Below are 21,627 nucleotides of genomic sequence, written 5' to 3'. Positions count from 1 at the left end.
GTCAGCAGCAAAGTGGCTTTTGGGAATGAGGAGGTTTCAGGATAAAAAGTCGGGCTTGGGTGCCAGGGACAAGCCCCAGGCTGAAGGAGACGACTAGGATTTGTCCTCATTGGATACACAGGGTGGGGCAAAAGTAGGGTTACAGTTATGAGTCCGCAAAGCAGAGTTTATTTTTGTATTATTACTTGTTAATTACTGTATTATTTTCCATAGGAACAACTGTAAGCCTATTTTTTCCCCACCCACCCTAAACGTGAGAACAGCCCACCCGGCAGAGGTCCCCTGGGGTGGGTGCTGATCTCCCATCCCTGTGGGGAGAGGGCCTCAGAGCGCCCTCTGGGGGCCTTGGGGAGGAGAGAGACGGGAAAGGCAGCTGTTAAAAGGAGCCAGTGACCTAGGAACCCACTGCAATTGGAGCATTCTGGGAGGGGGTGGGGTCCTCCTCCCCACCCCCCAGAACCTTCAACTGTCACGCACCAGGCTTGCCACCAAAATGATGTACTCCTCAGGTAGGCTCGGGGCACGTCCCAGGCCTGTGCCCTGCAGACCAGCCCCCGGGAAAGGGGCTGTGTCCCCTGGAGGGTCCTCTTCCTCAGACAGTTTGGGGAGAGAACAGGCTGCGGTTCAGACACAGGAGCTTTCTCCTGGTCCCCACTGAGACTGAAGCTGGGGCGAGGGGGCGACTGCTCACCACCGTCACAGCTGCCTGGGGACAAGGCTTGCGTGAGGGAACCCCAGCGACAGAAATAAAGCTCGGGGAACAGAGAGAACTCCCCTCGGCCTGGAAAGCAGGCCTCGGTGCAGAGGGGGTCCTCGGAGGCCGCAGGAGCGGGCGCACAGGCAGCCGGGCACCAGGCCTCAGGGCTGGGGGTGTGGGTGGGGGCTGGGTGCGTGGGGCGCACAGCAGACCGCAGTGGGGAGAGGAAGGAGCCGGCACAGGTGAGTTGTTCTGCGGGTGGGAGGTCAGTGGCCAGCGGGCGGCCGCCCCAGCCTGTGCGGGCTTAGCCCTGCCCCTGAGCCAGCCTCGGAGACACCCTGGACCCAGCCTCCCGGCTTCTCGGGCCCTCACCCCGTCCTGAGCCCTGGGAGTGCGGGCCGGGCCCCAAGAGAAGAACCCAGCCCAGCCCTGGCTTTTCAGAAGCTCCCTAACTGGGAATCCAGTCACCGTCTTCCTTCCTCCCAGCTGTGGGTCCTCAGCTGTCCTGTCTGTGGGGGGACAGCCCTGCCCCCACTCTCTGAGATGACGCCCAGTCTGAGGGGGGAAACAGGACATGAACTGAAGCAGAAGGCTTCCTGGCCACTCATGCTCCGCCGTCTGCCTGTCTTTCCCAGAGCCGCCCTTGTCTGTCTGTCTCAGCTGGCCATGCCCCCACCTAGCCCACCTAACAGGGCTTGGGCCTGTGCCCTGTCTGGGGAGAGCTTGTGGATAACTGGGGTGGAGTGCGTGTGTGTGTGTGTGTGTGTGTGTGTGTGTGTGTGTGAGTGTGTGTGTGAGTCCACCCTGCCAGCAGGCTGAGTGACAGGCTCAGCCCCCGGGACTAGATGCCCAGGATCGCAAGCAAGGTTTGCAGTGAAGGAGGTGAGCAATGCTCCTGAGCTGGGTGCTGACAGGGCGGAGGCCTCCAGGGAGATGAGGGAAGAGAGATGTCACCATCATCACCTCATCCGCCCTCCGATGTTCGCTTGGCACCAGCACCTTCTGGGGTCCTCCAGGCCCCCAGGAGGCCTCTGCACAGCCCGGGGACAGCCAGGCACAGAGCAGTTCGCCTTGCATGTGGGTGACCTTCGCCATTCACTTAACCCAGGTTCCCCAACCTCGCCACTCCTGATCACTGTCACGGGGCTGTCCCGGGCACTGTAGGATGGTTAGCAGCAGCCTTGGCCTCTGCCCACAGGATGCCAGGAGCACCCCACCCCGCTCCCCAGCTATGCCAACCGAAAACGCCCTGACACATTCCCAGCATTCCCTGGGGGCATGATCATCCCCAGTTGATAACCACTGACCCACCTGACTTCTCTGGGCGGCCCTGGGAGGCTCCTGGGTGCGAGGAGGAGTCCTTCCTGCCCCGCCAGCCCTGCGATAGGGCCAGGCCACGAAGCAAACAGGTTCTCCATGCTCGCCCTCTCGGGGTTCTCCACCCGCCTCCGCACCCTCCTCTCGGGAAGGGCCCTGCAGGTCTCCCTTCACAGCCTTCCCCTGGCTCCTTCACACAGATGTGAGCCACGGGTCCCCCGATACACACACAGACACACACTTCATGAACACACTTCACACACACACCACAGAGACACACACTTACACCTCACACACTCTTCATAGACACACTTCACAGACACACACACATTTCACACACACACACTTCACATACACACACTCACACCTCACACACACTTCATAGACACACTTCACACACACACACTTCATAGACACACTTCACAGACACACACACATTTCACACACACACACTTCACATACACACACTCACACCTCACACACACTTCATAGACACACTTCACACACACACACACCACAGACACACACACACACACCTCACACACTCTTCATAGACACACTTCACAGACACACACACACTTCATAGACACACTTCACAGACACACACGATCTACAGACACACTTCACAGACACACACACATTTCACACATACACACTTCACATACTCACACCTCACACACACTTCACAGACACACACTTCACAGACACACTCACTTCATAGACACACACTTCACAGACACACACACACACTCCACAGACACACACACTTCACAGACACACACTTCACAGACACACTCACTTCACAGACACGCTTCATAGACACACACTTCACAGACATACTCACACTCCACACACAGTCACACTTCACAGACACACACACTTCACAGACACACACTTCACAGACACACTCACTTCACAGACACGCTTCATAGACACACACTTCACAGACACACTCACACTCCACACACAGTCACACTTCACAGACACACACACTTCACAGACACACACACACACTCCACAGACACACTCACTTCACAGACACGTTTCACAGACACACACTTCACAGACACACTCACACTCCACACACAGTCACACTTCACAGACACACACACTTCACAGACACACACACACACACTCCACAGACAAACACACACTCACTGCACAGACACACTCACTTCATAGACACAATCACACTTCACAGACATACACACACACTTCATAGACAACACACTTCACAGATACATACACTCACATTTCATAGACACAATCACACGTCAAAGGCACACACACTTCACAGACACACACAGTCACATTTCACAGACACACACTCACAGTTCACAGACACACTTCACAGGCACCCACACACTCTTCACACTCTTACACTTCACAGACACAGTCACACTTTACAGACAGACTTCACACACAGTCACACTTCATAGACACACACTCCACAGAAACACACACACACCTATTCCACAGACACACCAGCACACCCCTGTCTCCCCCGGTCTGAGGGAGTGGGAAGGAGTTTCCTGGACCATTTCTAAGAGAAGCCCAGAGGGCTGGGCTGGAAGAGAGAGGTGGGGTGAAGGGCAGGAGGAAGAGCTCCCTGATCCTGGCTGCACCCCCCTCTGCCCTGCCCCTCAACCTGACTCTTCCAGAGCCAGGATCTCCTGGTGCCCTCCACCCCAGGGGAGTGGGTGAGCGCAGAGCAGGTGAAAGGAGCAGTCACTCCCCAGAACCTCCCTGATTATCCCCGGCCTGAGCGGCCTCTTTCCCTGGCCCCTTCTCCCTGTCTCTGTGGCCCACGAGCTGACCGTGTGGAGGGACCGCCTGGGGAGGACCTTCTCAGAGTTCCATGTGGGAGAGTGTCCACTTCTGACTCCTCCAGGCCCAGGACAGAATAGATATTCCCAAAGGCTGGCTGAGATGAGCTCAGACCTAGTGACAGCGACAGACAAACACACAGACATTCCCAATGTGCCGAGTGCGTATGCTGCTCTCCTATGATCCATGAGTTCTACGAAGGGGGGTGTTCAGGGAGCCATGTGATCCTGGGAGGAGCTCAGTCAATGCTAGTTGACCAGCCAGGGCAGTGGGGAGAAGGCGAGGAGCTTCTCTGAGCACCTACTAAACACCCGTCTTTTGCATGTACGTCGCATCCTTTAACCCTGAAACACCCTTCACAGAAGGGTAGAGTAGCCTCTTTATACAGATGAGAAACACCAAGGCCCAGAGATGTAAAGCAGCTTGCCCAAGGCCACACAGGTGCTCATCCCGGCAGTGCAGCCCAGGGCACTAGCGCTGCTAAGGAGGAATTGGCTGCCTCCCCAGCCCCTTTTCCAACCCCTCATCCACCTCTGCGGCCCCTCCCCTTGCAGCTGAGGAGAGTGGTTTAACAAAGACTACCAGAGGCTGGAGGAAGATGGAGGAAGGGATGGGCCACCGCCCTCTCTCCAACTGGGCATCTGCCCCTCCACAAGGCTCCTTCCCAGGAGAGCAGCAGGTGTGCTGGGTGAGAGCATGGGCCAGCCTGCCCAGGTGCGGCCCTGCCTCTGCTGCCCACTAGGTGTGTGGCCTCGAGGAAGTTCGACCTCTCTGTGCCTCGGTTTCTCCCTCTGTAGTGGGGAGACAATAATAAACCTAGCCAAAGGGGTGTCGTGAGGATTCAATGAGTTAATGCATGTAACGTGTTGGTAACCATGCCACGCCTGTGCCAAGTCCTCAAAGACTATTAACTCTTATTGTTATAAACGCTAGTTGCTTTCCTGAAGGAGGATTCCTAACATCTTGCCATCACAAGTCACAGGCTCTGTGGAAGCAGCAAAGGACAGGATCCCAAGTCTTTCTTCAGCAAACCCACCCTCATCCTTACGGCCAATAAACTTTTCTTAGCGGGGCCTGGAGCTTCCAGGCCCCAGATACCCACGGGGACCCCAGCCAGGCCCTTCGGCTGTGGCAGGACCTCTGATCACTGCCCTCACCAATGCTCGGGCATGGCCTGTGGGCAGTGCTGGGTCGGAGTCTGCAGCTCCCACCATTTACTGGGCACCAGCTCTGGGAGCTTCTCCCTAATGGAATGGAGGGTCCCATGGGTGAGCCACACGCCATCTGTCCCATCACAGGATCGTTACTGGGCCTCTTCCTGTGAAGGAACAAAGATGCACACCCCCTTCCTGGCCCTTTCCAGGGGCTGCCAGGGAACAGCATTCAGAACATGTGCTGAGTATCTGCTCCGTGCTCCAGGCAGCAACAAGCAAAGCAGACAAAGCTCCCTGTCCTCATGAGCTTGCACTCTGGTGGGGGAGGCAAATCATGAACAAAATACCTAGTCCCATCAGGACTGCAGCGGGCAGGAAGCCAGGGGGGTGGGGCAGGAAAGAAAACAGATATGCAAACAAATGAAAAGTTACAGCAGTGCAAGGCAAGGCATCCACTCATTCATTCATCCCCTGAAAGGCCAGGCACCGCATGAGACAGAGGGAACCCAGTGGTGGACCTGGGGCCCCCACCTCCATCCTCACAGACAGATCAACTCAGAGCCGGCGGACAGTGAGGGGTGTCATAAAGGAAAGGGGTTGGACGCTCATGTGGCCCCGAACTGCAGGGGCATATCAAGGGCGGCTTCACGGAGGGGGTGGTGTTGAGCAAGGGCTGGAAGGCCTCGCAGGACTTTTCCCAGGGAACCAGGACTGTGCGTAGGGTCAGGAAGGATTCCAGGCAGAGGCACAGAGCTGGGAACAGTCCGATGCAGCTGGATGAAGGCAGCCCGTGCCCAAAGGTGCTTGGGGGGACAGAGGCAGCCTGGTCTGGGTTTGTCAGGCCAACAAGAGGAGACGACGGGTCATTACTGGACCTCGGGAAGTCCCAAGGAGACGCTGACGTGGGATGGGAGAATGGGTTGCTGGGTGGGAAGAGGAAGGGGCATCAGATCAGTTCAGCCACAAATGGCCCACGAGCCCCTGAGCTGAGGAAGGTGGCTTGGGCTCCACAGGCCTCCCTGCTGAGGACAGGCACCACCAGGAGGCGGTGTAAGGGCAAAGGTCAGAGCCTAGTCGGGGGGGGGGGGGGGGGGGGGGCTGCGCTCAGACTCAGTCCAGGCCCAACCTTCCTTCTGTGACCTTGGGCAAGCTACCTGACCTCTGGGCTCCTGCCTCCTCTTCTGGGAAGTGGAGGTCTGCATGGTCCTACATCAGGGCCCGTGTGCTAGGCCCAGAACAGGTGCTCAGGACCCTTAGCTCTGCTGTTCCAGCTCTTCTTGTGGGTCAGCTCGAGGGAGGAAGAATAGGGGAGACCCCTGCTCTGGCCTCTGAGACATAGCCCTCTGTGGGCTCAGGCTCCCCTCTGGACAGCCCTCTCTGTCACTGTTCCCCTTCCTTCCTCATTCAGATTTCTCTCAGACACTGGCCCCAGCTGGGCTCTGTTTCATTTAGACCCCGTCCTTCCTCCCCTCCCCCTAAGCTCCTCCTCATCCCAGAGGAAGGACCACCCCGGGGTCAGACGGGTGGGACTGGAGATTCAGAGTGATCTCAGCAATGTGGTCTCTCCTCCTCTCCCTCCTCCCTCAGGTTCTTCTCCTGCCTGGGTCCACTGCTGGTGACAGCGGGAGTCAGTCCCCTGTATTGTAGGTGGGAGGCCGTCCTCGGGAAGGGATGCAAACTTGTGGTCCCTCTTGCAGGAGGCCGTGTGGGCAGGGTGTCCTGGGCCCCCAGCCGCGTGGCTGCCTTGGGAGCTGTCAGCCAGCCTGATCTTTCCCCTCAGAGACTTCACCACCACAGCCCCCGACTGGACTCCCCTCCCTGTGAGCAGCCCCTTCCTCTGCCCTCCTGCCCTCTACACTCCATTATCTCCACGCTCCTCCAGAGGCAGAATCTGCTGCAAGGTCTGGGGGTCATCTCTAAAAAACATTTTTATTGATTTTTTTTTTTTTTAGAGAGGAAGGAAGAGAAAGAAAAGAAAGCATGTGCTTTCAGTGCCTGGGACGATGCCCAACCAACTGAGCCACACCGGCCAGGGCTGGGGACCATGTTTTCAACAGCTTTATTGAAATATGATTCACATACCATACAGCTCACTAATGTAATGGCTTTTCTTACATTTTTGTACCACAATCACCACAATCAATTTTAGAACATTTTTATATCCCCCCAGAAGAAGCCCCGAACCCTTTAGCCATCAACCTCCAACCCCTCCATCCTCCTAAGTCCTCAGCAACCCCTCACCTACTTTCTATATAGTTTGGCCTATTCGGGGCACTTCGTATTGTTGGACTCATACAATATATGATCTTTGTGAATGCTTTCTTCACTTAGCATCATGTTTTCAAGGTTCATCCATGTTGTAGCACATGTCAATATTTCATTTATTTCTGTTGAAAAGTAAATGGTGAAAAATATCCCATTGTAGGTATATTCCATACATCCACTGATGGGCATTTGGGTTTTTTCCCCTACTTTTTGGCTATTGTAAATATTGCTGCTAGGAACATTTGTGTACAGGATTTTGAATGGACACATGTTCTTCTTTCTCGTGGGCATGTATGTAGTTAGGGGTGAAATTGCTGGGTCCCGTGGTGCTTCTATGTTTGAATGCCTGGGGAGCCTCCAGACTGTTTCCCAAAGTGGCAGCACCCATTTGCATTCCCACCAGCAGTGTACAAGGGCTCCAGTGTCTCCACCTCCTGGCCAACACTTGTCATTGTCACTCTTTGTTTACAGCCATCCTAGTGGGTGTGAGGTGGTATATCACTGATTTGCATTTGTCTGGTGACTAAAGATGTTGAGCATTTTTTCATGTGATTATTGGTCATTTATATATCTTCTTCTGAAGAATATCTATCGAGATCGTTTGTCCGTTTTTTTGATGGGGTTATTTGTCTTTTTATGATTAAGTAGACTCGGTGTTCATCGATAAGGGGATGGCGGCTCACATCAGCCACAACAGACTCAAGGCCAAAGGCATGGGCCAACACAATAACGCCCACGACTACAGAAACCAGAGCTTTGAGGACCTGCGAGAGTTCTGTCTGAGGAAGGGGGAACTGTTCGAGGACCCTGTATTTCCTGCCGAACCCACTTCTCTGGGCTTCAAGGACCTGGGCCCCAACTCCAAAAATGTGCAGAACATCCGCTGGCTGCGGCCCAGTGTGGGCACTGGGAGGGGAGGGATGGGCTCCGGGGGGCAGGGCAGAGTGTAGTGATGCCCTGGCACTCTGATCACCTCCAGTCCCCCTCAGCCCTCTGCTGGCCCTGGCACGAGGCTCCACCCCCATCAGGGCTGGAGACAGTTTTGGACGTGCTTAAGCAAAACCTCTCAGTAACCCCTGGGAAAGTCCTCGCCAACCTTCACTATCACAACCTACAACGTGCCAAGCGGGTCCTGTACCCTCTCCTGCCCCTACCCACCTTTTCCCTTAGACCTGGGAAGGGGACCCTTCCCCAGGAAAGTAGGGAGGGAGGTTGGAGGGGGGTATCCTGGGCTCCCTGACACCTTTATTCCTTCACTGCAGGAAATCACAAGCAATCCTCACTTCATTCTGAACGGGGTCAGCCCCACGGACATCTGCCAGGGGGTTCTCGGTGAGTGGGGAGCAGGAAGGCTGGTCTCCCCTGGAGGTAGGGATGAATTAGGGAGGAGCCACCAGTGTCTTTTTTAAAAAAATATATATATTTTTTTATTGATTTCAGAGAGGAAGGGAGAGGGAGAAAGAAACATCAATGATGAGAATCATTGATTGGCTGCCTCCTGCACTCCCCCTACTGGGGATCAAACCCACAACCCAGGCATGTGCTCTGACTGGGAATCGAACCATGACCTCCTGGTTCATAGGTCAAGGCTCAACCACTGAGCCATGATGGCTAGTCCCAAAGTGTCTTTTGAGGCTGGGGAACTGGGAGCCCTTAGGATCAGACAACACCTTCTGTTCCCTGTCACCCCACTTCTGAGGAGATGGTAGTGAGAGTGCCAGGTGGTCTTCCTGCTCCCCACTCACCTGGATTCCAACCTCCCCGCTGCCCCCTGGGTCTGGGAGTAGGCTGGGGTGGTGGTATATTAGCTATTGGCCGCGACACAATGAATTACCCAAGACTCAGTGACTTCCAGCGCCCACAAATGTGCTGTCACCTGACAGTTTCCGTGGGGCAGGAGCTCGGGAGCAGCACAGCTCGGTGGGGCTGGCGCGGGGTCCTCGGGAGGCTGCTGCAGTCAGCCCGCCCGTTGGGGCACGGTCATCTGAAGGTTGGACGGGGCTGGTGGATCACTTCCACGATGGTAGCCAGCTTCCCCGGAGTGAGTGATCCGAGAGAGAACAAGGAGGAAGCTATGATGCCATACCACCTATTCTCAGGAGAACACACACACACACACACACACACACACACTGAAGGGGCGTGGGAGGAGAGTCAAGAACGTGGCATATCTTAGAGCCACTGCAGGTGTCAGAACTTCCCTGTCTGGCCTATCAGGTAGAGAAGCGTGGTCCCCTCAGCCCCTCTCCCACAGGCTCCCCTGGACAGTCCTGAGAGAGATTTTCCTTTCTAAACCTGGTCCATTCCACAGTTTCCTCCAAACCCCTCCTTGCGTCTTCAGGGAGAAGGCCAGGGCGGGTTTCCTCCAGGGCTGAATTCCTTCCCATCTGTGGCTGTGGAAAGAGCAGGGTGTGGGCAAGGCACAGGCCAAGGAGACCTCAGGCCACGTGCGCTGGAGCAGCCACGGCTATTGGAGAAGAACACTGGCTTCTCCCTGGGTGCCCTTTTGGCGATAGAGGATGGATGGGTCCTTAACCTCCCTCCCCCACCCTCTGCCTCCCTCCTAGGCACCTCCACAGCCTGGCGGCCATGGGTCATCCCAGACGCTGTCCCAGGGCCCTCAGCCTCCACCTGGCCCAGGGTACTCACCACATGGGGCACCACCTGCCCCCCAGCCCCAGCCCATGGGGTCTGAGATCCCAGGAGACGGATGGCAATGGATGGCCTCAGCCCGGGCATACTGCCCAACGCCTAGCCCCAGAGACCTGGGGTACAGGCTGAGCCCCTTGGGTCTCCAATACTATGTGGGTGACATCAGGCAGAGCGGTCTTGGCTGCACCAGTGTACCATGGGGTAGAGGTGGGGGCCCTGGGAGATGATTGGCTCTCTCCCAAAGGAGGCAGGTCCCAGAGGGAGGTGCTACACCAAGGCCAAAAATGCCTCCTCCCCAAATCCCAAAACAGAAGCATGTGGCTCTAATTTGTAAATCCCCCACCTAAAAGAAAAGGTGGAGAAGCTTACTGCACCGGCACCCTCCTGCCCTGCTCCCCAGCCCCCCCCCCTTAGCTTCCTTAGTGGGAGGGCCAGCTGGGGAGGGGCCACAGAACCAGCTCCTGCTCCTCAGTGGCTCGGATTTGGACCCACACACAATGGGAGCGCTCAGGGGGAGCTCCTGCCTGTCTTTCCAGGGGACTGCTGGCTGCTGGCTGCCATCGGCTCCCTTACCACATGCCCCAAACTGCTGTACCGCGTGGTGCCCAAGGGGCAGAGCTTCAAGAAAAACTATGCTGGCATCTTCCATTTTCAGGTGAAGGGCAATGGGAAAGGCAGAGCGGCTTTGTGGGGTGTGTATGTGGAGGGGAAGTATGGAGGAAGGGAGAGAAAGAATGACTATGTGCTTTGGAGTTCACCTTTTTTCTTCTCTTTTTGAAAAACGACATTTATGCCTTGGCCAGTGAGGAGCATTCTTCCATTCTTCAAAAAGTCAAGAGTTTGATCCCAGTCAGGGCTTATGCTAGGTTTCGGGTTCAAATCCTGACCCCAGTTCCAGGCATGTGCAGAAGGCAGCCTGTTGACGTTTCTCACATCTACGTCTCTCTCTCTCTCTCTCTCTCTCTCTCTCTCTCTCTCTCTCTCTCTCTCCCCACACACATACATATACATATATGTGTGCACCTGGTATGTATGATATTGGGAGTCTCATCACAATTGCTCTTCAAATTTAGCAACATATGGATAAATTCACCATGTCATAAAAATATATCTGAGAATGACAAGAATTTTTAAGAGTTAAGACCTCAGGAATCCTAAAGTCTGGCCAAGGTCAAAAGATGGGTTGGGTACCCCTGGATGCCACGGCAGGACCTGGAGATGAGGCTGGTGGTGAAATTCAGGCTTTTGATCATTTTTCAGTCTCTATTCAGCCATTCTGGGGGAGTCAGATCTTTGACACTGGCGTGTCACTAAATCTGGCCACCAGGAGGCGCTGGTGTAACGGAGTGCCCATGCAAGAGTGTGTGTGTGTGTGTGTGTGTGTGTGTGTGTGTGTGTGTGTGTGCGCGCGCGCGCTTAGTGGAAGGGGGTGGCAGACAGAAGCCATATGCCTCATGGCCCACTGAGGCCCACCTTGCTGCCCACAGATTTGGCAGTTTGGGCAGTGGGTAAGCGTGGTGGTGGATGACCGGCTACCCACAAAGAATGGCAAGCTGTTGTTTGTGCACTCAGGCGAGCGCACTGAGTTCTGGAGTGCCCTCCTGGAGAAGGCGTATGCCAAGTGAGTGCCCTGAGCCAAGGAACTGGGCTTGCTCCAAACCTGCCTAGCCGTTGGCAGCGATGGGGCAGCTGGAATCGAGGGGAAAGGCAGAGAGAGGGGTGGCAGGGCATCCTTCCCTTCCCTCACCTTACCCTCTGGTGTCCAAGCTCGCATCTCTCTGCCAGAGCTCACAGTGCCCTCTCCGTGCCCACAGGCTGAGCGGGTCCTATGAAGCACTGTCGGGGGGCAACACGGTGGAGGGCTTTGAGGACTTCACAGGGGGCGTGACCCAGAGCTTCCAACTGCAGAGTCCCCCAAAGAACCTGCTGAGAATACTTAGGAAGGCCATAGACCGATCTTCTCTCATGGGTTGCTCCATCGATGTAAGTCATGCTTGGTTTTGCCTCACGACCTTTCCCCAGGTACCTGCATAGCCAGCTCCTTCTCATGCACATTTCAGCTCACACGCCCCTTCCTCTGGTTAGCCCTCCCTGCCTCCCAATCTAACGTAGCTGCTCCGGCCCCCATTTACCCTCTACTTTGAAATCACAATATACAATTCTTCTCTATATATTTATTCACAGCCTATCTTCTCCAGGCAGTTTTCACATTCCATGAAGGCACTGACTTCTTGGTCTCATTCATTGCCTGATCCTGGGCCTTAGGGTGGCACTTGGTATGCAATAGCTACTCAACAAATACTTTGCTCCGCTAAACAAATGAACCTGGAGTGCTACCGTATGACTCGGCAATTGCATTCTTGTGCATTTACCCCAGAGCAGTGGCCGGCAAACTCATTAGTCAACAGAGCCAAATATCAACAGTACAACGATTGAAATTTCTTTTGAGAGCCAAATTTTTTAAACTTCTTCTAACGCCACTTCTTCAAAATAGACTCACCCAGGCCGTGGTATTTTGTGGAAGAGCCACACTCAAGGGGCCAAAGAGCCGCATGTGGCTCGCGAGCCGCAGTTTGCCAACCACTGCCTTAGAGAAATAAAGACATGTTCACACAAAAGCCTGAACACAAATGTGTAGAGAAACTTCATTCATAATAGCCAGACACTGGAAACAACCCATATATCCTTCAAAGGGTGAATAGTTAAACAATGGCGCGCATACCACGGAGCACTACTCGGCAGTAAAAGGAAAGAATGAACTAGCCCTGGCCAGGTGGCTCTCTTGGTTGGAGCATCGTCCCATGCACCAAAAGGTTGTAAGTTCGATTCCTGGTCAGGACACATACCTAGGTTTCAGGTTCAATCCCTGGTCCAGGTGCATGGGAGAGGCAACCTATCAATGTTCTTCTCACACTGATGTTTCTCTCCCTTCTTCTCCCTCTAAAAAAAAATCAATAAAAAGATATCCTCAGGTGAGGATTTTAAAAAATGAACTATTGGCATGTGCAACAACTTAGGCAAATCTCAAAGGAGTTATGTTGAATAAAAAAAAAAAAAATCCGCCTGGCCGGCATAGCTCAATGGTTAAGCATCGACCCATGAACCAGGAGGTCAGGGTTTGATTCCTGGTCAGGACACATGCTGGGGCTGCAGGCTCGATCCCCAGTGTGGGGCGTGCAGGAGGAGGCTGATCAATGATTCTATTTTTTTAATATTTTTTATTGATTTCAGAGAGAAAGGGAGAGGGAGAGCGAGATAGAAACATCAATGATGAGAGAGAATCATTGATTCGCTGACTCCTGCATGCCCCACACTGGGGATTGAGCCTGCAACCTGGGCATGTGCCCTGACCAGGAATCGAACCGTGACCTCCTGGTTCATAGGTCAACACTCAACCATTGAGCTACACCAGTCAGGCTAATCGATGATTCTTTCTCATCATTGATGTTTCTCTCGCTCTCCCTCTCCCTTCCTCTCTAAAATCAATAAAAATGAATTTTTTTAAAAAAACAATCCCAAAAGGTTCCATGCTGTATGATTCTATTTATATGACAGTCTTGAAATGACAAATGAAAAATGGAGAACAGATTGGAGGTTGTCAGAGGTTAGGGAGGAGAGTAGCAAGAAGAGGTCATAGAGGACAACAAGAGAGGTGTTTGGGGGACGGAAATCTATCACCACTGTGGTGGATACACGAAACTACACATGTGATACAACTATTTAGAATGCACACCTGAGTACTAGTAAAAACGAGGGAATCTGTATAAAAGTGATCAATTGCATCCACACCAACATCCTGGTTTTGATATTGAGCAACAGCTTTGTGAGAGGTTACAAGCAGGGGAAACTGGCTGCGGGCACATGGGATCCCTCTGTGCTATGTCTTACAGCTGCATGTGAATCTTCAGTTCTTTGAAAATGCAAAGTATAATCTTAAAGAAAGGACCCCTGTCTTCAGCCCCCCAATCCCTCTGCCCAGACCCTGAATCCCTCTCCTTCCTCTCTGTTCTGCAGGTCACCAGTGACAGCGAGCTGGAATCCGTGACCCAGAGGATGCTGGTGAGAGGACATGCCTACTCAGTGACCGGCCTCCGGGATGTGAGTCTGACCGCTGCGTCACCTGAGGGGCAGGTGAAGAAACAACTTCCTCCTGCCCCCAGGCTCCTGACCCTGACCCACTCCCCACCCAGATCTCCTACCAAGGCAATATGGAAACCCTTGTTCGGGTCCGGAATCCCTGGGGCCGAATGGAGTGGAATGGAGCCTGGAGTGACAAGTAAGTGCCCCTTGACCAGTGCTCTCGGTAAGGGGCAGAGCACACAGCAGGCCCATGAGCAAGGCCATGCCACAGAGGGACCCATGGGCGCACCCAGGTGCACCCCTCCCCTCTAGATTCTCCATATAACTCAGGACCCCCAGTAGGCAGGCATTCAGGGGTGAGGGCATGTCCAGGAGAAAAGGGGGTACCTCCTGCCCCCCTCACTGCCTGTCTCTGCTCCAGTGCCAAGGAGTGGGAAGAGGTGTCCCCAGACACTCAGAAGCAGCTGCTGCACAGGATGGAGGATGGGGAGTTCTGGTCAGTGCAGCCTGATGGGCTTTTCCTCCCCCCAGCCTCCCACTGGGTGGTGGATGTGGGGGTCCTGGGAAAGGGGGGTCCAATGGGTGTGGGTGCGCTGATGATGGGCTCTAGCGTCCACCCCTCCACCACAGGATGTCCTACCAAGACTTCAGGAGGAACTTCACTTCCCTGGAGATCTGCAGCCTGATGCCCGACGCGCTCTTGGGGGACTATAAGAGCTGTTGGCACACCACCTTCTACGAGGGCAGCTGGCGGCGGGGCAGCACGGCGGGGGGCTGCCGGAACCACCTCGGTGGGGGGCCCGGGAGAGGCGACCAACTCACCACACAGCCCTGCCTGGGGCCCAGGGTCACAGGGGTCAGGGTCCACCATGAGGTCAGGGGCCCGTCAGGTCTGTTGAGGAGGCATGCATGTGGCTGGGAAGCCAGGGCACCCTGGGAAGGGCAGAGCCATCCTGACCTGCTTCCTCCACAGACACGTTCTGGACCAACCCCCAGTTTAGGATCTCTCTCCCCGAGAAGGACGATGACCTAGAGGAGGATGAAGTCATCTGCACCTGCCTGATAGCCCTGATGCAGAAGAACTGGCGGCAGGCGCGGCCCCAGGGGGCCCCGCTGCTCACCATTGGCTTCGTCATCTACAAGGTGGGCACCCAGCGGGACCCCCGGCCACTCTGTTCCCTCCCCAGGCCTCCCCTGGGAGCGGGCCCCTCCCCCACAGGCTCCTCCGCCCTGGCTCTGTCTGGAGTTGGTGCATTGTGCTTTTGAGGCAGGGCCAGCTGTTTCCTTTTGACAAATTATTTTATCTAAAACACTTAGGTAGCACTTCCCTTGTACCAGGCAGGCATCCTTCCCAAGGCCTTATGAATAGTCACGCCTTTTATGAAGAGGAAGGAAACTATGAGGGCCAGAGAGGTGAGGTCACTTGCCCATGCTCACACCTCCACGCAGCAGCAGCAGAACCTGTGTCCTGTTCCCAGACACTTTGAGACTTCGGCACGAGCCCCCCAAGCCTCCCCCAGACGCCCCAGCAGGAGCACTGACCCCAGCGATCAAGAGAAATCCCTGACAAGTGTCTCCCAAACCACGCTTTGCAAAATCCTAGAAATGACCATTTGTTCACTCACTTGCGTATTCACCGAGTGTGCCAGGCCCCCGTCCAACCTCCAGTGGTTCAACCGCGACGAAAACGGGACACAAGCCAGGTCATCCGCTAGGCTGAGTCTATCAGGTTAACAGACACACCTCGAGTCAAGGCATTTCCAAGGTTAGAGGCATTCCTTCTGGGGAAAGGCTATGCCCCGCCCACCGCCGGTCTCCAGCGCCCTCAGCACAGTAAAGGTTCTGGCCATCCCTGCTGGAGAGCAACCTGCTTATCTTGGTTTACCTCACCTTTTCACAAACATAACCGTGTGCCACGCTGTGTCATAGCCCTCACCGGCTTGCTGCAGGACAGCGGGAGCTGCTCGTGGTGAAGAAAATGCTCTCTAGACTTTCAGCCCAGTTCTTTCAAGTCTTAGCAGTGTGCACTGGGCAAGTTACCTCACCTCTTGGGGGCTGTTTCCTGTCCTTGACCTGCAGTGGTAAAACTCTCCCGTTGGCAAAACTGTGTCAACGGTACCAGTACTCTGCTGGCCGAAGCTGAGTGATTATAAACGCTAGGACTTTTAACAGAGCCCATGCCTCACCCCATCACCAGTCCCCGGGTGCCCTTAACACACCCCTGCCAGCACACATGGGCGCGCACGCGTGTACAACACACACACACACATACACAATGCACACTATGCACACCTCTCACACGGCTTCCACAGGCTGGAGCCCCTTCACCATCCTGGGGATCTGACCCTCCTCTCTCTTCTCTTCCTAGGTCCCAGAGGAGGTACAGAAGATGTGGGCTTGGTGCTGGCCAGGATGCTTGTGGATGAGCCAAGGGTGGAATTTGGCCAAGGGCTCTGGGGGCCACTGGGTTAGGATTCCAGGCCCCTCAGGCCCTGGGTGGAAATCAGGGAAAAAAGAGGTCACACCAGGGTCACTACCAGGTGGGTGGTGTCCAGAACCGGTCAGTTGGTGGGGATGTCTCCCCAAAATCCTGCGCAGCCAGGCTTCTCCTTGGAGGGCCCTCTCTCCCAGCGCCCCCAGGCCAGCCCTGTACCCACCTCCAGGGCACATGTAGTTGCAGGACACCCAGGATATTCACTTGAAGAAGGAGTTCTTCCTGAAGTATCCGGACCATGGCTTCTCAGAGATCTTCACCACCTCACGGGAGGTGACCAGCCATCTCCAGCTGCCCCCAGGGGAATACATCATCATCCCCTCCACCTTTGAGCAGCACAAGGACGCCGACTTCCTGCTTCGGGTCTTCACAGAGAAGCACAGCGAGTCCTGGTGAGGGGCCCGCCTTGCTGCTCCAAGGCCACCTGCTCAAGAGCTGTAAGATAGCTGCCCTGGCTGGTGCTGCTCAATGGTTAGAGGATTGGCTCATGAACCGAAGGGTTGTGGGTTCGATCCCTGGCCCCCGTCAGGGCTTGGGGCGGGTGCGGGGAGGGGAGAGCAATCAATTGATGTGTCTCTCTCACATTGATGTCTCTCTCTGCCCCCCTTCCCTCCCTCTCTTTCACTCTCTCTGAAGATCAATGAAAAAAATATCCTTAAGATTAACAACAAAAAAAAAGAGTTATAAGATATCAAGCTCAGGGAGTAGTCATCTGGTCCCCCCAACCCTGTCCCTGTTTTACAGTCAGGGAGACTGAGGCACAGGAGTGGAAGTCCCAGTTAGTGGCAGAAGCAGAACTAGAACCTAGCTGCCATGATCCCATTCCATATTGCTTCAGATGTATGAGCTGACTCCCCTCCCACCACCCACCCCCACTGAAATCCCTGTCTCCCTGACCCCTGGTAACCCTGAGCTTCCTTCACTCTTGCCCAGGGAAATGGATGAAGCCAACTGTGCCGAGATACTCCAAGAGGTGAGGGGGGTGGCCAGCCGGCATGGCGTAGTGGTTGAGCATTGACCTATGAACCAGGAAGGACAAGTTCAATTCCTGGTCAGGGTACATGCCTGGCTTGCAGGCTCGACCCCCAGTGGGGGGCATTCAGGAGGCAGCCAATCAATGATTCTCTCTTATCATTAATGTTTCTATCTTTCTCCTCCTTTTCCTTCTCTGAAATCAATAAAAATATATTTTTAAAAAAAAGAGGTGAGGGGGGCTCTGGGGTTGGGGGTCGGAGGAAGCCTCTGGCGGGTAAGAAGGAACTTTCTGGACTGGGTTCCTTTCCCATTCCTTTTCCTCCAGGAGGTCATCTCTGAGAGTGACATAGACCCGGACTTCAAGCGTCTGTTTGATATAGTGGCAGGAGGAGAGGTGAGGGCTGGGGCTGGGGCTGGGGGCTCAGTGGCGGCGGCTGGGCTGCCGGCTGCACAGGGGTTGACAGACCCCTTCCTAGGACAAGGAGATAGGCACGTATGAGCTCCAAAGGCTGCTCAACAAGGTGATCTCCAAACGTGAGTCTTCCAGCCCCACCACTCCCGGCCACTCTCCTATAGCATGGCCCCACCTGGACCACTGTCTGCACCCCCACATCCCCCACTCACGCCTTCCCCTCCTGCCCTCCCCCCTCACAGTCAGAAACTTCAAGAGCAAGGGCTTTGGCGTGGACGTGTGCCGCTGCATGATCAACATCATAGATGTATCTTCCTGCCCAGTGGGCGGTCCTATCCAGTGCTCTCCTGCCCCTGTCCCCCCACCCCTCAGCCTGGTCCCCATGTGGTTGCCTCTCAGGCCAGCCATGCCCTCCCTATGATGGGGAGTAGGCTCTGGGTAGCAAATGACGCCAGATCTTCTGGCTCTTACCATCAGGACTCCCCTGATCTTATGCCTCCCCTACCTCCCTGAGTCCCTCTGCTTCCCTGGCCCCAGGATGCCCCCCCCCCACTCCCTTCTCAGATATCCTTGACCACCCCCCAGAAAGATGGCTCTGGCAAGCTAGGGCTTCGGGAGTTCCAGATCCTGTGGAGAAAAATCAAGAAATGGACGGTAACGGGCATGGAGAGGGCACTTGATGGGGGTGAGAAAGGGAGGTCCTCAAGAGGGATGGGGACTAGTGATGATGAAGCTAGAACGAGAGCTTCTGACTAGACACACACATGCACACACGCTCACGCATGGGCACACATGCACACTCAACAGGCCAGGATGTGCCGAGGTGTTGGTGTCAAACACGCAGAGAGCCCTGGCAGGGTGCCAAGCCCCCTGCTAGGCCTGGAATTCACCCTGCCGTCACCAGAAGACAGGAATAGTGGGCACTCGGAGGATGAGCCAGGGCAGGGAGCCCCTAGGGTCTTGGGTAGCAGCTGTGAGTCAACTAGACCGAAGCAATTATGCCACGCACACGCCCTACCTAACCTGGGTGTCCTTTCAGGACATCTTTCGAGAATGTGACCAGGACAACTCGGGCACCTTGAACTCCTATGAGATGCGCTTGGCAATTGAGAAAGCAGGTGGCCAGGGGTCAGGAGGGGGCTTTGGGGCAGGGAGGAGGGAGGCAGCGGACAGAGGACTGGACTCTCCTCTGCACACTTCTGTCTCCCAGGCATCAAGGTGAACAACAAGGTGTTGCAGGTGCTGGTGGCCAGGTATGCAAATGACAACATGCTCATGGATTTTGACAGCTTCATCAGTTGTTTCCTGAGGCTGAAGGCCATGTTCAGTGAGTCAAGCGCCTGCCCGCTCCCCACCCTAGGCGGGTCCGCTGGCCTTCTCCCACATACTCACATGCGGAAAGCTGTTCCAAAGCTGCCCCCCATACAGGGCACAGCCAGTGTGGGTTCAAATCCCAGCTCCCACACTTGCTGGCTCTGTGCCTTGAGCAAGTAACTTTATCTCTTGTGCCTCCATTGCTTTGCCTATAAAATCCTATCTAATAAAGAGGGAATATGCGAATTGACCATCACTCCGTCACAAAGATGGCTGCACCCAGAGCTGAGGCCAAGTTCCCATAAGGAGCCTTAACGAGCAATCAGCAGGGACCTGAGGCTATGCCCTCCCCTGCCCCTGTGGGGCTTGACAGGGTACCTCAGGCCATGTCCCCCACCAGGCAGGGCTTGACAGAGGACCTCAGGCTGCGTCCCCCACCAGCAGGGCTTGACAGGGGACCTCAAGGTGCACTTCCCGTCCTGGGGCTGGGCTAGGGGACCTCAGGCTGCTCCCCCTCCCCCAGCACAAGGCCGGGGGATCTCAGGGCACGCCCCCCACCTGGCGGGGCTTGATGGGGACCTCAGGCCTTGCCCCCTGCCCTGGCGCCAGGCCGGGGGACCTCAGGCTGAGACCCCCGCAATGGCGCCAGGCCAGGGGACCTGAGGCCACACCCCCTGCCTGGCAGGGCTTGATGGGGGACATCAAGGTGCACTTCCTATCCTGGTGCTGGGCTAGGGGACCTCAGGTTGCTCCCCCCACCCCAGTGTCAGGCCAGGGGACCTCAGGCCGCGCCCCCCACCAGGTGGGGTTTGACAGGGGACTTCAGGCCACGCCCCCACCCCAGCACCAGGCCAGGGGACCTGAGGCTGCGCCCCCCTGCTGGTGGGGCTTGATGGGGGGCCTGAGGCTGTGTCCCCCCACCTGGCGGGGCTTGACAGGGGACCTCAGGCCATGCCCCCCGACCCAGCGGGGCTTGACAGGGGATCTCAGGCCATGTCCCCCACCTGGCGGGGCTTGACAGGGGACCTCAAGGCATGCCCCCCGTCCTGGTCTGGGCTGGGGGCCCTCAGGCCACGGTCCCCGTCCTGGCACCGAGCCAGGGTACCTGAGGCTACGTCCCCTGCCCAGTGGGGCTTGACAAGGGTGGGACTGGCTGGGTCTGGATCTAGTCTAATGGGGGGAGGGGGGCGGCAGGGTCTGGGTCTCACGGGATTTTGAGGCGCATGTGGGTGGGCGGGGACTTGACTCTGGGTCCCGTGGTGCGCCCCAGACTCTGACAGGAGGAAGGTTTTCATATACATTTTACTAATTTTCTTTCATCTCTGACACTTCTATTATAGAGAAAGGGCAAATAGCAATATTAAATTATTTCCTCTAATTAGTCCCCTTTTAATGAGCACAAATTTTGTGCACCAGGCCACTGGTGGGATAATAATGGCCCTGCCCTCACAGGATGAAAGTACCGATGAGTTGGTGTATGTATGGAGATCACTCAGGACTGGGCCTGGCTCAGAGCAAGGCTCTGTGAGCTGCTGTCATGAATCCCCTGCTGGGCTGGGGGTAGGCAGGGACAGCTGCTTGCACCCTCCCTGGTTGGGAGTAGTTTTTCAGGTACAGCCACTGACTCAGCTCAACCCTCTCTCCTTCCCCCTCCCCCAAACAGCATACTTTCTAACTATGGACCCCAAGAATACTGGCCATATCCATTTGGACCTGAACGAGGTACATGGGAAGGACCTTCTGGTACCCCCACCCCTGGCTCCCCCTGCCCTCTGCTCTCCCCAGCTGTCCTGCCCCACCTCCACCTTCAGATCTGCTTCTTCTCTCCCCACAGTGGCTGCAGATAACCATGTGGGGATAGAGTGGCTGCAGGAGCCCGGCTACCTACCACCACCACCTACCGCCCAGAGGGGCGGTACTCTTTGCACTCTCAACTCTGCAATCTCTGCTGACGGAATGGGCAGCTGGGTCCCGGAGGCCATGCCTACTCCATCCTCGCACCTCCGTGCCCAGCTCCCGGCTCAGTGTTTGTTTCTCCCCAGCCAGGCTCCTGGATTTACCCCACAGCCTTTCCCTCTCAGCATCCTTTATTAAAGACTAAGTGATACTTCCCAGGACTCCTGGCGGGGAAGGCTCTCCACACTTTCTGTCTTGCCCACCCCTGCCTGCTGACCACCCCTCCTGGCATGGCGTCTCTCTCCCGCTCAGGGCATTAATATCATAAGCGACACGTGGCCCCCACTTCCCTGTCTCTGTTTCCATGCCAGGAAAAGACTGGCAGGAGCGGAAGTCACTTCCCCAGCAACTAAAGAGGGACCCGGTAGCTTTCAGTTGGGGTGGTACCACCCACCTCCAGAGAGCATTTGAAATGTGTGGTTGTCACCAAAGCTAGAGGGCGCTGTAGGCATTTATGGGCAATGCCAGGTATGCTTTCCGCACA

The 21,627-nt window shown here is 55.6% G+C and overlaps 1 protein-coding gene across 1 annotated transcript; it reads left to right on the top strand.

Moving 5' to 3' along the window:
- Window positions 1-493: 493 nt before the first annotated feature.
- On the top strand, window positions 494-21,127 carry CAPN11 (calpain 11; the record flags this gene model as incomplete). The annotated part of the gene is made up of 22 exons (XM_080665118.1): window positions 494-509; window positions 7,906-8,159; window positions 8,523-8,592; window positions 10,449-10,567; window positions 11,400-11,533; window positions 11,727-11,895; window positions 13,927-14,010; window positions 14,103-14,188; window positions 14,414-14,488; window positions 14,623-14,783; window positions 14,966-15,135; window positions 16,361-16,372; window positions 16,667-16,878; window positions 17,420-17,459; window positions 17,787-17,855; window positions 17,938-17,995; window positions 18,116-18,180; window positions 18,459-18,527; window positions 18,913-18,991; window positions 19,084-19,200; window positions 20,851-20,909; window positions 21,022-21,127. The coding sequence occupies 22 exons, from the start codon at window positions 494-496 to the stop codon at window positions 21,046-21,048; spliced, it is 2,145 nt and encodes a 714-aa protein (XP_080521244.1). The 3' UTR covers window positions 21,049-21,127.
- Between the last annotated feature and the right edge of the window lie 500 nt (window positions 21,128-21,627).

This window comes from Plecotus auritus (genome assembly GCF_963455305.1).
Source record: "Plecotus auritus genome assembly, chromosome: 4".
NCBI classification, from domain to species: domain Eukaryota; kingdom Metazoa; phylum Chordata; class Mammalia; order Chiroptera; family Vespertilionidae; genus Plecotus; species Plecotus auritus.
The sequence above is the reverse complement of the archived record's forward strand: the minus strand, read 5'-3'. Positions and strand labels throughout refer to the sequence as shown.